Genomic DNA, 17560 nt, shown 5'->3' on the forward strand with positions numbered 1-17560 from the left:
GCAACAGACCTAGGCCCATCACACATTTGCAACAAACCCCTAAATGCATTCACACTAAACAGACAAAGCGATACATAGTGAGTGGTAGACAAAAATGAAGCACGTTTAAATGAAAGAAGCTAACATACATTTTGAACAATTAAAAGCATCACATCCCTTCACCTTCATGCTTATCATAGAATACACATAAATTATATTACACAAAAATGAAGCACAATCAACATATGTTTAAATGAAAGAAACTAACATACATTTTGAACAATTAAAAGCATCACAAAACGACAAGCAATACATAGTGAGTAGTAGACAAAAATGAAGCACAATCAACATATGTTTAAATGAAAGAAGCTAACATACATTTTCAACAATTAAAAGCATCACACCCCTTCACCTTCATGCTTATCATAAAATATGCATAAATTATACTAGACAAAAATGAAGCACAATCAACATATATTTAAATGAAAGAAGCTAAAATACATTTTGAACAATTAAAAGCATCACACCCCTTCACCTTCATGCTTATCATAGAATACGCATAAATTATATCATCCAATAGTTCTTAATCTATATTCAACTTGCTTCTTAAAATTTTAAGCATGGCCACCGAAATTCTTCTATGCAAAAAATGAAAGAAAGAAAACCTCACTACACTCTAAAATCAAAGGGATGCTCCACAAGATGACATTACAAAAGCTAACGGTTAGATTTTGACGAGATTATACATGCTCTATCATTTGCAATAGTAAAATAAGTTCTCCATTTTTTTTTTGTTATTATCAACATGAAACGGTGAGCTTTAAGATAATTACCTCATGCTTAAATTGATGATTAATTGTTATTGCATGTTGGAGGTGAGCGAACTTATATTTTATTTGACTTAAGAGTAGTTCAAGAACCCCGCTCTACATGTTTACAACTTTTTTTAATGAAAGATAACAGGAAAATCATTCATACAACTACGCTACAAATAAACATATCTTTATGAAAAGGCATTTACTCATTAAGGAAGTGAACACAAACAATGCCATTGATATGGATGACATGCAAAAAAAAAACACACACACCACACACACACACACACATTTTTTTATAAAAAACTTACTAATATGCCCCTGTACTTTCACATTTGAAATTTAAGCAATGATTAAACTACACCTAGCCATCCAACCCTTCTCTTTCACAGTTTTGTAATGCAACTTAGAAGATAAGGGAATTTTTTCAGAGCCTGCCTACCTTGTCAGCCATGTATGGCAGATTTGCAAAGACATTCGATGCTAAGCCCAAGTTTGCCCCTCCAAGAGGAGACACAGATGTCCACGAACTTACTTGCTCGAGCTGACCATAACTCTTATTCCACTCTCTCCAATGTCTTACATCAGACGCTTCCCTTTCATTTATTAAACCTGAATCTCTTCCAAACCCATTCCATGCTTCTTCAGCAGCCAGAAATGGCCTCCAGTTTGAATCAGTAATTTCATAAGAGTATGGAAGAATAGAAGAATAGCCAACTTCTTTGCTTCCAGAGCGTGCTTCCAACTCAAAAGCCCGATGGACAGCGCTGTCAGTGCCAGGAATGCTCCGGCTAGCTCCATGTTGCAACTCTGCAATATAGTAAAAAATCACATAGAAAAAAATGATAACAATCCCTCACAAGACCCAGAAAAACAAAAGAAACCACCATCTCCATGCATGTATTCTTTTTCCATATGAACTAGATAAGCAAGACTTGGGACTGTTAAGGCTTGCATACATATGCTACACAACTTGGCAAAATGTTGAGTTGTAAAAAAAAACCTTCTATTCCATGGGCGAAGTGGCATTTGCTACCAAAGACACAGGGCTCATCCTTCTCCCACTTGGTGCAAAGACGAGTCTTAAAGGTGGCCTTGAAAATCGGAGGCCCGTCAGGTACACCAGGTTGAGAGGAACCTCCACTGCCATCAGACACATGCATTTCCCCATTGCCATGAAGGAAGTTGCATGTGTCTCCGAAACGGCAGGCACCTTCAAGAAAGAATTTGCAGGGTTTCCTTTTTTGTAATCCTTGCAAATCATTCTTACTTCCAGCTCCCATTGTAGCCCCCTCCACCACCTTTCCATCGGGTGGCAGTACAGTTTGTGCAGGCAGCGTAACTTGCAGTTCTGTACTAGCAATGGCCCCTAGGGAAGTGACACCTTGATCAGAAATCTTCCTAAGCTCCTCCAGGCCATGGGAGAAGTTACACTTGTCTTTGTAAATACATTGACCTCCCTGAAAATGCTTGCAGAGTCTGGTCTTAAGAAATGCAGCCTTTTTATCCTCAGCTTCATGTGCCTCCCCAACTTTGTGATCATTTGTATGGCCAGAAACCATAATAGGTGAGATTGTGACAATCTTCTTCAAAGGGGAAGTCATGGAAACTGCAGCAAATGTCATTGTGATAGCATCCTTCCCTTCAGCAGGGTGGTTAAGCTCTTCTACGCTGTGGGCAAAAGTGCAATTCTCCTTATACTTGCAAGCCCCTGCTAGGAAATGTTTGCAAAGTTTCGTCTTCATCGATTGAGAGGGATTTTCCCTGCTCCTGAGCTTTGATTCTGCCGGGGTGGTGAAATTGGAAGCATGAAGCTCCGTTGTAACATGTTTCTGGATCCGCTCAAGCCCTGAAGAAAGCTTATCTGCCTCAGCCTTAGACTGATACCTCTCTAGGAGAGCTTTTCCTGCATCATCTCCTTCAGCAGGCAGCTTCTTGAGCTCTTCTATACTGTGGGAAAAATTGCAACTCTCCTTGAATTTGCAGTCCCCTGCAATGAAATGCTTGCAAAGCTTTGTCTTTGATTCTGCGGGTACAGTGTGAGTAGAAGCATGGAGCTCAGTTGTAACATGTGTCTGCGTCTCTGCCTTGCCCTTGGACCGATACATCTCTAGGAGGGCTTTTCCTGCGTCATCTCCTTTACCAGGCAGCCTCTTGAGCTCTTCCACACTGTGGGCAAAATTGCAACCCTCCTTGAATTTGCAGTCCCCTGCAATAAAATGCTTGCAGAGCTTTGTCTTCGTACGCGATTTGGCGAGGATGGTAAGGGAGGGAGCCTGGATCTCGGTTCTTAAACCGATGGCAGCATGCGTTTCATTCTGTGAAAACCCTAGACCAATATCTGGCACCTGTATGGGCTGGGGTTTGGAAAGATACCTGTCAATGAAGGCTGTGGCAAGTGTTGGTGCAGAGGGCATCTTCTCTTCCATGCGGAGGCCAACGGGCCAAGCTCTTGCCTCCACGCTGCCCAGGTAAGCATCATCAGGGAATGCCCGGCCATACAAAGAGCTTGAGAAAGGCTCACTGCCCATGCGGCCATACTCTTGTGCCGCACCCACGCCATAGCCCTCCTCATCGACAGAGCCCGCGATGGAAACGCCACCAAGAAAACTCCGCGGCCTCTTCAAGGGGGGCTCCCGACCCACCAGACCATCGTTAGGAAGAGGAGGCCGGCTCCGGACCTCTGGAAGGAGGCTCATGTTACCCTCGCCCTCGCGAAGGAAGGCAGAGAGAGGGGTATATGGTAATTTTGCTCTCTTAAATTTTAATTAATTAGTTCAAAGAGGTAGAGATCTTAACCTTAATATGGAGGGACATAGTTCGAAACACACAGGTTGGGTTTCTAGTTTGTAAACTTCCAGAACTTGATACCCTAGGGTCTAGTAGAGGTTTTATATTTTTGTTGTAAAATCTTTTTTTTTTTGTTTGGGAATCTTTGTGCTCGTGCACGTGTGTGCTTTTTCATGCCGCCGTCACAACAGCCCAGCAGAGTAGGTAATGAACCCAGCACCTCATGCATGGGACTTCAACACCTTACTACTAGGCTGTGTCTCCATTCGCATTTTTGTAGTAAACTCTATACTTTACGTCAATCAAATGGGCTTGCTTTATTTAAAAGGATAAATATATAGATGAAACCACTAGGAAATCATATGTATAGGTGTGCCTCTACTACTTTTAATCCTTGACGACGCTTACTAATGCTCCTGCGACTTTTAGTCGTATGATGAATAGAATCTTTCTTGGCCATCAAAACTTTGTGGCTGTCTTTTTCGATCTTAGTTTTTAGTAAGTCTTAAGAAGAGCACGAAAAGCACTTGGAAATTGTATTTAATTTGCACTTGGAAATTGTATTTAATTTGCTCAAGGCAAATGAACTTTACCTTTTATTTCTTTCGAGAGTAGGAAATTTCGTCCTGCTCAAAGTAACTATAGCACTTATGACAAAGAGTTGTCTGCTGTAGTCCATGTATTAAAAATTTGGAAACATTATTTGATGGGCTTAGAGTTTTTTTTTATCAAAACTATAGAGAATTAAACATTTGCTTTCTTAACTATTTATTTCGGATAGACATATTAAATGGGCAGCTTTTATTCAAAGTTTTCAATCTATTATTCACTACCGACTTGGTAAAGAAAACATAGTTTTGCTGATGCTTTGAGTAGAAGACTCCCCTTTCAAAGTTACATATCTGTGATTGAGAATACATATTTTGACTCTATGTGTGAGACTTATGACCAAGATCTTGACTTTAGTGACATTTGGTCTAGATTAAGAGAAAATCATTGGAATCCTTTTCCTAAGTATTCCTACGATGATGGATATCTTTTCTTTCAGAAAAGATTATGCATTACTCGACCCTTTAAACATTCTATTCTAAAGGAATTACATCAGCCACCTTATGTGGAGCATCGAGGTGTTTCATCTACATTCCAGACCATCTCTAGTGACTTTTATTGGCCTAAAATGAAATATGATGTAGCTAGATTTGTTTCAGAATGTGATGTTTGTCAAAAAGTAAAAAGTTACAAGGGTAAGAAACTTGGTTTGCTTATGCCTCTTCCAATTTCGATAACACTCTTTGGAAACAAATTTCTATGGATTTTATCACTAGTTTTTCCATGATTGCAAGCCATAATGATATGATTTGGAATATTGTTGATAGATTTAGCAAACATGTATATTTTCTTTCTTGTAAAAAGACTCTTACTACACATCAAGCTGCACACTTGTTTGTTAGATAGATTTTCACACATCATGGTTGATTGTTTCTAATCGAGATTCTAAGTTCTGCAATGAATTTTGGACTACATTGTTTGATAATCTAGGCACTAAATTAGAACTTTCCATTGCATTTCATCCTGAATCTAATGGTCAAACTTAAGTGACAAATAGCACAATATTGGATATACTTGGTGCATATGTTTCATCACAACCTAAACAATGGGATAAGTATATTTATATGTTGCAATTTGTATACAATAACACACCACATTCATCTCCATTCATGATCATGTTCGTAATGCTATTTCCAAAGCACCAGAGCAATACACTAAACAGGCTAATAAGAAAAGAAAGCACATGGTTTTTCAAGTAGGCACTTATGTATTTCTTCGTATTGAAAAGAGATATCTTAAAAATGTTGAGACCAACCCTGTTGTTAAGTTAGCTCCTTGTTTTTATGGTCCTTTTCAAATTACTCATCAGATCAATGACCTAGCATATAGGCTTTCACTTCCCTCTCAATGGATAATTGACAATTTTTTCTATATCGGCCTTTTGAGACCTTATAGAGGACCACTCCCTACTACAAATCCTGTATATGAAGAAGCACCTTGTCTTGTTGACTAGGTAGAAGAACTTCAACTTGAAACTATTATTGACCACGAGACCACTGCCACTCACATAGGTACAATGTATAATAGATATCTTTTGCTTTAAAAATCATCCGTGCAAGAATGCTAAATGGATGCCTAAGCGGTTTTTCCACGCCTATCCTGACCTCATCCAATCTTAATTTCAAACATGGTCCAGTTGATATGATAGCAACTGAGCAACAGTTGCTATTCCAAGCAGGAGGGATGTTACAGTTTGTCTGTCCGTCCTTCTGTGGTTAATTGGGGACGCCTAATTACCACTATGTTTGTAGCATGGCACTTGGGTGATTTTGAATATTCCATGTGTAGGACATACGAAATTAGAGATGGCTGGAACTAAGTGTTAGATTTATTGCTTATGTGCTGAGTGTAATTTTAGCATGTGTTACTAATTTGTAATGTGTTTGAATGGACAATCGGTAGGTTGGTGAGATTGACGAGCTTTGTGCTTGTAAGTCGGTATGGCTAGGACATGATGGTGGTAATATTACATGAGTTATTACTGGGAAGGTTCTCATTTTTGGTTTTTTGGCCGTAGTATCTAATACGAGATTTTGTATCATTGTTGGCTACCCACTTTTGTTATTCTTGGGTGTGGACCTATTGAGCCGCCCAGTTTTGTTATACTTGGGCGTGGGCTTATTGATTTTGTTCTTTATGTTTTTTTTTGTTGAGTGGGTTAGATAGGAAGGATTTATCTAATCTTGTGTTTAAAGCAACTCCTATTTTTGGAAAGTTGCCAAGCCCATGCATAAGCTTGCAACTATTTTTGGCATGTGGGCTATTTTTATTAATAAAAAATAAGTACTCAAGAAGTGTGAGGATGCTGACACTTCTTGAGGGGAGATAGATTGCACCCAATACTCTCTCATGTGTTTATTTTTAATTATGGTTTATGCTATCTTGCTCATGATAATAATTAAAGTTTATATTTTTAATCCGTATGATAGTAAGTGATGTGTCTCCCCAAGATCCAAATTCCTGTCAGCGTGAAGGCATAGAAGAGAGGAAAATTGAAATTGTAAAATTGGTAAGGATGTGAGGGTGAAGGTGAAAGAAGAAGAATGGGAGTCAAAAAGGGGAGGGAGGGGAAGGATTTACGAGGAGGGTAGGCTTTTGTGGAAAGGAAAATTGAGGAAAGGGGTAACAAACAAGCTAGAGGGGTAACAAACAAGCTAGAGGGGGGATGAGATCCAAAAAAGGGATACAAAATAGTTATGTTAGGGAAACTAAGGGATGCAGGTTGTTGTTGTGAACCTATAAGAAACAAGGCAAAAATCTAAAAGTTGGAAAGAAAATTGGGTGAGATAATAGTGGAGGTACTTCTTAATGATATAAAGGAGGAGGACCGAAGAAATGTTGTAGGGGAAAAAGAATGGCTAATTTATAAATTAATTAGTTAGGAAGCCATGTAAGGATACCCATTATGTAATGTATACTAATGAGGAAGGGGCTATGAGTAGGTCAAGTTTGAGGAAAGGAAGCTCAAGGAATGAGTTGCAAACAATGACTAGTGTGAATTTAATGTACTTGCAAAGAGAGGAAAGGAAGCTCAAGGAATGAGTTGCAAACAATGACTAGTGTGAATTTAATGTACTTGCAAAGAGATGGAGGGTTGGTGTTAGGTAGAGCATCTAGCTAGCTTTTTGGGGAGAAAGGAGATAGACAAGGAGCATTAGGGATTCAAGAGACAAGGATGGGGAAGTGAAGGTAATGAGGGGGAAACGGATTGAGTGATTTGCAAATGGGACACGGATTAAACTCCTTACATTAGAGTAAGTTTAGGGATGTGAGGATGAAGGCCTAGGACCCACAAGTCATAAGGGAGGGAGAGTAAGAAAAAGAAGAGGTGGAAAAGAGGGGAACACAAAATCCATGAGGTGTAGGTATTTAGGAAATGATGTAGGGAAGGTTTATACCTTAGCGTTATTTAGAAACTTCTTGATCCATGCACATCAAGAATTATGGGTGGATATGCTACTAACAAGATACGTTCCCCTCATGAGACCTACTTGGCCTCCTTTGACCTAAATATAGTTGGAAGGGGTCATCGACCGTCATCATGTATCTTTTGCCTTTTAATAATATATAACAACAAACATATACAAATGCAATCACGAACTGCTATATTCATTTAAATAATTGAGACCATTGGATTGAACATTGCATCTTTAAAAAATATTTCCATAAGAGCAAAAGTGTGTCCTCTACAATTAAATTTATTTTAATTAACATGAATTGTGAGGAGTGAAAGTGAAAAAAGGTCTCATTATAACATACAGGTCAAATTTTAGCACTTTTTACAATGCTTTGCTACTCTACAAGCATTGGTATTGACCATATATTAGTGTTTATGTCAACATTAGGGCAAAAAATCATTTGTTAAACTCAATTCTTTTGTTCAAAAAAAGGGGGAAAAAGTCAGTTTTCCATTTATATGGCCTTTCATCTCTACTTCGTCAAGGATAATAAATTTTACTATACCTTGAGGAGTGATATGAATGACACGAAAAGGTTCAAGTCCTTTGCACTTTAATTTTCGTTTCCCATTTTTCACATTGTACGAAAGGACTAGATCACCTATGTTGATATCCTTGTCCTTGAGGTTGTTATCAAACCATGGTTTTCTTCGTAATTTCTCAACCATCATGCCATTAGTGGCATGCAATCGTTTCTCTTTCAAAATTTTCTAGATCTATCACTCTTTCTACAATGTTTGGGAGAGGATGTCCTTGCATGTTATGTCTAGCTATTATGCGTAAGCTAGGGACCAAAATACTCCATGGGAATTATTTCTTTAAATCCATAAGTAAGATGAAATGGTTTGTTATCTGTGGCCACTTTGTAGGCACTTCAGTAAGCCCAAAGAGGTGCTCGTAGCTTGTGTTCCCAGTCAATTATCGATGCTTCAATTGTTTTGGTTAGAGTAGTACACAAGGTTTTATTCATGCTTTCTGCCTATCCATTGTCTTGCACACAATAAGGGGTTGATTTTCTGCTTGTCCATTGTCTTGCGCATAGTGAGGGGTTGATTTTCCACCTGTACATTGTCTTGTGCATAGTAAGGGATTAATTTTCTATGTATCATAAGAAATTTTGCCAAAAGAAGTTTGATTGTTTCATTAATGAAATGGGTTCTACGTCACTCACTATTTCTAGTGGGCAACCAAATTGTGAAACATTTTCATATATAATTTGGTTGCTCACTATTTCTGGTGGGAAACCAAATTGTGAAACACTTTTATATAAAAATTTGGCAGTGGACCTAGCATCAACTTTTTCGTGTTGCTCTGGCTACTACCGACTTTGTACAATAGTCTATTGCTACAATGATGTATCTTGACTGAGTACTCTTCACTGCTAGACTTATAGGACCAAAAAAATTCATTCCCCATTTTCCAAAGGGTTGTCAAGAAATGATTATTGGTGTCAAGGGCATCCTACCTTTGTTTGCACAGTTATGAATCTTTGACACTCATCACATCCTTTTACAAATTTAGCAGTATCATTGAATAAAGATGGTCACCATAGTCCTACTTGAAGAACCTTGTGTGCACTGACTTATGTAGCAAAGTGTCCTCTGCAATTCCATAGTGTGCTTGTTCTAAAATTGATACAAATTCATTTTCATGAACGCACCGTCTAAGAATTCCATCTTTTTTAAGCTTATATAGCATCCCTACTATCAATTGATAGGGTGATACTTTTTTTTATTATTTGTCTTGCTTTTGCCTTGTTTTCTTTTGTGTCATTAGCCATTAGCCAAGTAATGTGCAATATCCTCAGTCCATTCCAGAACTAAATTAAGTTGGAATAATGGGGAGCATCTAGAAGATCATCAATTTTAACTAGAGGTTCTCCACTAGGAATTCGTGACAAGTGATCCGCATGTACATGAGTAGATATTTTCCTAGTAGTGATCCGCATGTACATGAGTAGATATTTTCCTAATAGTGATTGAAAAATCAAATTCCAAGATGATAAGTAACCAGCGAGTGATGCACCCTGTTGCACTAGGCTTGATAACAAGGTAAAGTAATGCTTAATGATCCAAGAAAAATATAAAGGTATTAGCCAAAATGTGGTGACGATACATCTTGACCGCAGATACCATGGCTAATCCTTCTCATTCTATGGTGGTTTAGTTTTGCTCAACACCATTAAGTTGTTGAGTAGCAAAACTCACTAGGAAATCCATGTTATGTTCCCCAAGTTGTGCTAAGACACATCCAATTGCAAATGCCAACGCCTCTATGTGAACGAGAAACACGATGTTCCACTGTGGTCTTCATAAGATTAGTTTTTTAGTTTCTCATATGCCCATTGGCACTGTGGAACGAGAAACACGATGTTCCACTGTGGTCTTCATAAGATTAGTTTTTTAGTTTCTCATATGCCCATTGGCACTCATCAATCCACTCAAAAAAGATCAACAATTTGTAGAGTGGTCGAGCATAAATGACATAAAAATATGAATCGTCTATAATACCTAACATGACCCATAAATCTTTTTACTCCTTTAAAGTTTTGTGGTGGTGGCAACTCAAGAATTAGTTTGATCTTGCTATCATTTGTGGAGATGCCATTTTTTGAGACAATATGTCCTAGGATAATTCCATGTTTTTCCCAAAACTGGCATTTGAGTGGATTGAGATATATTCGATACAATCTACATCTATCAAAAACCTTTCGTAGACATGTCAAATGCTCTTTCCACATGACACACAGATCATCTATAAAGATTTCAAGAAAAGATAACATAGGCCAACCACATATGTAGACCAGACGTGAGTTGGTCTAGTGTTCAATTTGCCATGCAAACCACTATCCATTACTACAAGAGTCAATCTCAAAGGGAGTAACCTCTAGTTGCACCAGTCCACCCGCCCAACACTTGGTCTTGCCAACTCCACCAGCAAAACCCATGCTTGCCAACCCACCTCACCCAAGGCAGTATGTGTCTTAAAGAGGAGTTCTAAGAGTTCCAGAACTACACCTACCGCCTCTAGTATTACCACAACAACCACCCGTTCCCAAAGTGCCCCCCAAGAACTGATTAACCATGACAAAAATCCATGAGGGGGAGGAAGAAGAAATAGGAGGGGACCCTAGCTACCTAGAACCACTAGAGGCTCAGAGTCCTAATGTCATGTATATATAGCCATAGTGTAATCAAATAGGGCCATAGACATCAATGCTGCCTCCTGAGGATCCCATATGCCACTACAGTGCTATTCACTGGGACCGACAACCACACTGACCAACCCACAATCATAAGTACCACTTTGCATAGGTTGTGGTATTGACCACAATCATAGGTACCACTTTGCATAGATTGTGGTATTGACCACATGTAAAAGGATTGCCCACTAAGAGAATCCACTTTGGGTCCAACCTAGGAGCACAAACCAAGTATGAGCCTTAATTTGCTGAGCATCAGGCATGGGGTGTTACAAACGATTCCTTTCAATGTTGTTACAAACGGTTCCTTTCAATGTTGTGACTAGAATGTAGAATAAGAGAAGAGCTGCTGCTCAACGAAGCCGGACATGCATTAGATTCCTGTACTCAAAGGGTGCTTAAGCCGGCCTGAGTCCTACCAGTCGAATAAAGTTTTGGAATAGGCTTGAGTTGCCCCTTAGACTAAAAGACGAAGAACCAAGAAGATAGGACAAGGGGAAGATCATGTGCTCAAGAGTAATCAGGTGAGGAAACAATTTCCAACATCTCTTCATCCTCTTCAAAGGAAGAATTGAATCCCTAGGCCGTCGCCAGAGACCTGGAGGAACTAGTCAAAGACCCTCGCAACCTACCTAAGAAGCTAGCAGACTATCCCAATCCTATTAAGAAAAAACACAAACTCGAATTAGCCCAAGAATTGGTAAGAGTATGCCAAGCACAAATGGAGGAATAGTCACAACTATTGGAGAGGATACTAATATAAGAACCAATTTCACCTTGCTCAAGAGAAGACCAGGGAAAGAACCAATCCGTTCCACAACCCAAGAAAACTCAGAACAAGGATTAGGGGATGAAGACAAAAGCTTTGAGGCCATGGCCTCCAAATTGTTGGGTGATGATCGACGAATACCACACTGAAGGGGGCCTATACACATTTCATACACCATTATTGGCCCTAAAAGCTATGTGAGTGATAATGGACAAACACCTAGAGACATAGCTAGAGTCACTATCTTCCTGTCCTCCCAAGTGCAAATTTTTGCTCCTCAAGCTCCAACATGGCACCCTCCAACTCAACCTCCTCCAACACAACTCGACAAGGAGATCGCCACCATGACCACTTTCTCCACCATCCCCGCTCCCCCCTTCCCACCCACCACGAGGGTTATGTTAGGGGTTAACCCAAACATAGAGTAAGAGATTTAAACACACAAAGAGAGAGACATGGTATTGTTGATCTTAATTCATGCTTGAATTGCTTGTCCTATATGCAAGAATAGGTGCAAGAAGATGAATGTGAAGGGTCACATAGATAACCAAATGGTCATGTCAATGTAACTCTCTTTTCTAAGGCTTACTATCTTTACAAGAGTATATATTAATGATAACTCCTATGTCTAAGGGCTGTGTAACTCTTTTTTATACGACATACTACCCTTACAAGAGTATATATTACTGCTAATTCATATGTCTAAGGGCTATGTGCATAGTAGAGTTACACTAGCGGGACATAGTTCATTTATTCCCAAATTCGATTAGAGGGTGATGGCCATGAGAGCCAAGTGGATACCTCTATATTGCACTTGACTATGTTGTCAATTCTGCTCACCTTATTCTTCTCTAAAAATCCATCACCACAAATGTTTGGTGGAAGCTTAATCCAAAGATTTAAATCTTTGCATCATGAAGGTCGTCCAAAGGGTTAGCTGTGTTCCCATTGGCAAGCTTAACCACAAGGCTTGTGCATACGAGTGGTGGGCCTTCCCAAGCCTCCAAGCAATCCTTGGTGATTATGATGACACTAGCACCACCATCCAAGATTGGGAGACCGCTGTTTTTCCTTGTTCCTTTATAGACAAGAGGTAACATGACGTTCATTTCATCACTTTGAAGTAGTGTCCTAGCTTGTTAATGGACACTTTTGGCTATCTTTCCGTCTTGGGTATGGAAGGAGAGTGCTCATTGTGGCATAACTCTTCCTCCTCTTGAATATTGTGTGACAACTTTGTTCACATCTCTAAAGTTTAAGCTTTGAAAGCTCCATAAGTAACAACACCAGTTGAAACCTCTACCTACCTTTATTATGTACAAACATTATTAAATGAATATGTATAACATACATCTAAGCCATATTTACACAATGGTGTTCAACACAATATTTTATAGTGACACATACTTGTGTTTAGCTTACTAAATTTCATCTCAATAATATGTTCACATTCTAATGTTAGAATATTGTATAAATAACTCACATCTACTTCCCATAGATTAAATACCATAGATCTAGCATATGAAATTAGTTTGTATTTATAGGTAAAACAAGTCAAAACATTTAACACAATATTAACACCATGTATCTACTTCCAAGAATATATGAATGTAACCTATATTCGTCAACACAATAGAATAACGTGCTAATAGTTACAACATCATATCAACGTAGCAATTGAAATGTGTCCCTACTTTGAAAATTTAATTAGCCATACAAGACTTTGATTAGTATTACAATGGTCAATGTGAAGTAGCAAAAAAAAAGACCCGAGGGTTGTGCTTAACCTCAGAAAAAATGGTTCAATATTTCAAACCTTGAGCCTTAACTTAAATACCGGTAAGTTTACTTAAAAAAATGCTTATACTTCCTCTTTTATTTTCAAGAGGAGGATAAATTTGATTTCATTACTCTAGAAAGCATGAAGAATGATTTTCACACACAATACCATGTTATGTGTGATTATCAAATCAAGGGTATAAGAATTCTCTTTCCACTTGCTAATGCAGCCCTCCATCATCCGATGGTAATAGCAACTATATGTGGGCTAAAAGAAAATGCTTCTAAATTTCAATCACTCTACAAGAAGAATAGTGAATGTTGACGGTGTATTATTATTCATCCGAATGAACAAGAAAACCACAAAAGGCAATAAAAAAGCTTTATTGGCAATTGTCAATGGCTCTTGAACACATACCAAATCCTCTTGAATGATGCTCAAATACACTAATCTTGGTTAATGAACTTGACCACCATATAGATTCCAAACTGGTAAGGTACTAACACAAATGCTTCATAGAAAGCAAGAGTTCTAGCACCCAAAACAACAAACTTCCTTGTCAAATCCACAGACAAATCCTCACATTAATAGCAAGAATGTAATACGAGGAGCCAACTTTGAGGAACGACCGCCTATTCCTTATCCTTTGCCGTCAATGCCTCAATAGACAACACTTTTTCATTGTCAACCCTCCTTGTAAAAATGTGATAAGAACAGTTTGATGATCCTTTCATTCTTCAAACCTTGGACATCATCATATAACATAAAGTAAAAGTACACAGACTGCCTCAACTGTTTTCACTTCCAAGAAAAATGTCAAAAGAGGTTTTTAAGATACCTTTAAATGTTCAAAGAAATGTACCTATAACCATACATTAGTAAAGTTTATCCATTATAACCCCTAGAAAAGAGAAATGTACCTGTGATCATTCATTAGGAAAGTTTACAACCCCCTACAACCCTAGAAAAGTGGATATTTCTATATTTGCCCAATCAGCAGGGGTTGGCAACCCTATTGGTCAAAATTGAATTATAGTAACCCTAGGCTAGCAATTTTAGGATATTATAATAGCCTAAAACCTAGAGCTGATGCCTTCTTATAGATATTTCTCTAAATTTTGCCAGTTAAAAACATTGGCTGACAAAGAAAGATCCAAACCACTGAAGAGCGGATCTCTTATATTTACAGAAATTTATCACAGATCTCAAAACATTAGCATCCATGGAAAACTTTATGCATCTACTGGCTTGGCAGCTTCTAGTCGGGGAGTCCCATAGCATGCACAAAATTAATTCTATCGTTGCTGAGTTGTCTGCTGTTCATTGCCTGCCTTGCTGAGTTGTTCACATCTAAGAATCTTGTTTTCTACCACCAGCCACTTCCAAGGATATGCTCAAACATATGCCCACATGTGTCGCTGTCATGTGTTAATATTTATAACAGACTACAATAATTGTGAAGTCCACATTAGAGAACCTCTGGGGAACATCAAGCCTACAAAGACAGCTTTTGTACAGCTTGCCCCAACCTGCCTGAAGCCCTCTTCCAATCACTCCCCTAGAAGTTACTATCCCTTGTGGCACCAGAACCACAAGGGTTAATTACTAACACATCAGGGCACCTACAAAAAATGGGTCCCACAACTACAGAGTTAGTTACAGACCTAAAAGCTGTTCAATGTGGTTGAATGGTCATGTGCAACTGAAGCATTAGAGCACAGCAGAAGTTTGCCCAACTTAGCTACCCTGCCTCAAAATTGCACATCTTCAGTTATGCAAGGGTGCAGATGTAAGATGATAAGGACCGTCTTCAAATGCAATGGGATTGTGTCCATGTTTGACATAGGGGCTCCTGGCCAAGGCCCGAAACAATCACACAAAAGAAGCACTCCAGAATATTGCTGTCTTCTCAAACCCCAATGGCACACGTGTAAGCACAAGACAAAATGCCTCAGGAACTCTAGGGAGAACATGAAGCCTATCAGACATGTGTTAGTACAAAACAAAATGCCTATAAATCCATATATGCTTGGATCCTTTCATCAAAGGGGAGCCTTTGAAGTTGATAAGGCATATAAATATACAGGAACCTGTTCAAAATGCTTTTCCGTTATTACAAGGGGATACCCAGCTCTAAGTAGTGGGTAGCCTACATGGCTAAGGTGCAGCTCTAGATGGCCATGTTGATTGAATGACTATTTGCAAGTGAAACCAGGTCATACAGTGATACCTGAATGGTACATAGAGGCGAAATCGAGGCACAAGCTCTGATCCCTTGTGTCACCCCAACCTCCCCATCCTTTGAATCCGCGGTCGTAACCTTTAATGATGTTGCGCCTGACAGCCCAATCTGGTTTTATGTTGGGAACTTTATCCTCTTCCTCCACAGGCGGGAACTGCCCACCTTCATCGAAGCAGGTAGGCTGTCCATTCTTCTTCCCCTGGTGCAGTCCACATTTGCCAAAGTGCTGTGCACTTGGCCGAGGCCCTCGCAAGCTGTAGATCGAATCCCCCCAATTGGGGTAAACAGAGGACCACATAGTGATGTCCCAGTTGTAGTCATCGAAATTGCAGAACTGTTCTGCATGGGCATGGATCTTCCTCCAGATGGTACGGTTGAAGGCATAGCCCACGTTGCCAATCTTATCTGCAATAAGGCTTTGCGTCCTCTCTCCTTTGAAACCAACATCTGCAGGGGCGAGGTTTGCCATGTAGCAGGCGGGGCACTTGCAGGCTTTGAGAGCTGATAAGGTTTGAATGTTGCGGTATGCATTAGGGAAGAGGTAATGGTCCTCTTCAATGAAGAGGATGTGGTCATGGTAGTCATGAGTCTCACGGAGGCCGTCCCAGACGGTATTCATCATCCACCACCAGTGGTGCTTGAGGGAGACGATGTCCGGGGATCGGTGGTTGCCATACTGGTCGGCGTCGCCCTTGCAGTGGCGGGCGTCCTCCTTGTCGTGGCAGTCGCCGGGGCTAACCCCCGGGAAGGCATTGGAAAAGATGTGCGGGGAGAAAGGGGCAAAGATCTGCTTCACTTGGCAGAAGCGGATGCTGTCCACCACAGCGTTCATCTCCTCGAAGAAGCCGTCGTGGCTCACGATGAGCAGAGCTTCCGAAATGCCCTCCACTCTGGAGAGCCCCTCCACCGCCACGCGAAGGTAGGAAGGGCGGTTGTGCACGTAAAGCACGACCACCAGATGGTCGATCGGGAGCTCCGGGAACAGATCGCGGTTGCGCGGGGGAAGCCCGTTCCGCCGCTGCAGCAGTTTCGACAGATCGTTTTCCGGCAGAGAGATGTTACGGCGGAGCCATGGGAACTCGTCCAATTCTTCTGCTTCTTCGTGTAGGTGGAGGCCGGGACACAGGGCCTGTACCCTGGACGAGGCGGCCGCCCGCGAAGAAGGGCTGGGCGGCCCCGTTTTGCTCAAGAAGAGGAGGTGAAGGGCGAAGAAGGCGAGGAGGAAAGCGAGTTGCAACGAAGCGATGATGGTGCAACGCCGTGATCTGGGCAGCTTCCATGGGAGGAGGCGCCTGCTGCCGCCCAGGATCATTCTGCGCAGCTGAGCTCCTAGTTCCCCATGAATATGTGTGCGCGCGTGTGAGAGAGAGAGAGAGAGAGAGTGTCAGTTGGTCATGTACATGTAATATGTATGTACTAGTACATGACTTGATTAAAGTCATGTTTTTTAGAGCTATCATTTATACAAGCTAGAGAGTTTTATTATAAAGTGCTCATCTCAACAATATATATATATATATTTATTTATTTATTTTAAATAAAAGCCTTTAAAAATAAACGAATTTTAATACAATCCCTCACTGCCTTGAAAAAATCCGCCTTAATTAACACAGTCCCTTGAAAAAATCCACCTTAATTAATACATTCCCTTGAAAAAAAACCAGGTGACGACCTTGTTTTGCTATTCAAAGAGTACAATGCAACACGAGAGAAAAAATTGCATAGGGATTGATTCTCATGTACCTTAGGACAATTAACAAGGGGACTGCTATTGTTGTGTTTTAGCCATGAGAACACATGATGTAGTAAAAAGTAGAGATATGACAAATTAGAGAAAATGTGGTTTATGAATTCAATTCACTAAATATTTACTCTTTGTAGAGTGTTGGAATCCTCTTTTGTCAGATTGCATGAAA

General features: G+C 40.0%; 2 protein-coding genes across 2 annotated transcripts; both read right to left on the minus strand.

Annotated features, from left to right (window-relative positions):
- Positions 1-981: 981 nt before the first annotated feature.
- On the minus strand, positions 982-3564 carry LOC147627776 (uncharacterized). The gene is made up of 2 exons (XM_086814740.1): positions 1798-3564; positions 982-1604 (listed from the first exon to the last, which is right to left on the minus strand). The coding sequence occupies exons 1-2, from the start codon at positions 3491-3493 to the stop codon at positions 1222-1224; spliced, it is 2079 nt and encodes a 692-aa protein (XP_086670866.1). The 5' UTR covers positions 3494-3564; the 3' UTR covers positions 982-1221.
- Positions 3565-14554: 10990 nt separating this feature from the next.
- Positions 14555-17057, minus strand: LOC147627777 (alpha-1,6-mannosyl-glycoprotein 2-beta-N-acetylglucosaminyltransferase-like). Its single transcript, XM_086814741.1, has one exon. It carries the CDS (start codon positions 16954-16956, stop codon positions 15619-15621), a length of 1338 nt encoding a protein of 445 aa, XP_086670867.1. The 5' UTR covers positions 16957-17057; the 3' UTR covers positions 14555-15618.
- Positions 17058-17560: the final 503 nt, after the last annotated feature.

This window comes from Cibotium barometz, chromosome 20, assembly GCF_041138505.1.
Source record: "Cibotium barometz isolate CiBa-2024 chromosome 20, ASM4113850v1, whole genome shotgun sequence".
Taxonomy (NCBI): Eukaryota; Viridiplantae; Streptophyta; class Polypodiopsida; order Cyatheales; family Cibotiaceae; genus Cibotium; species Cibotium barometz.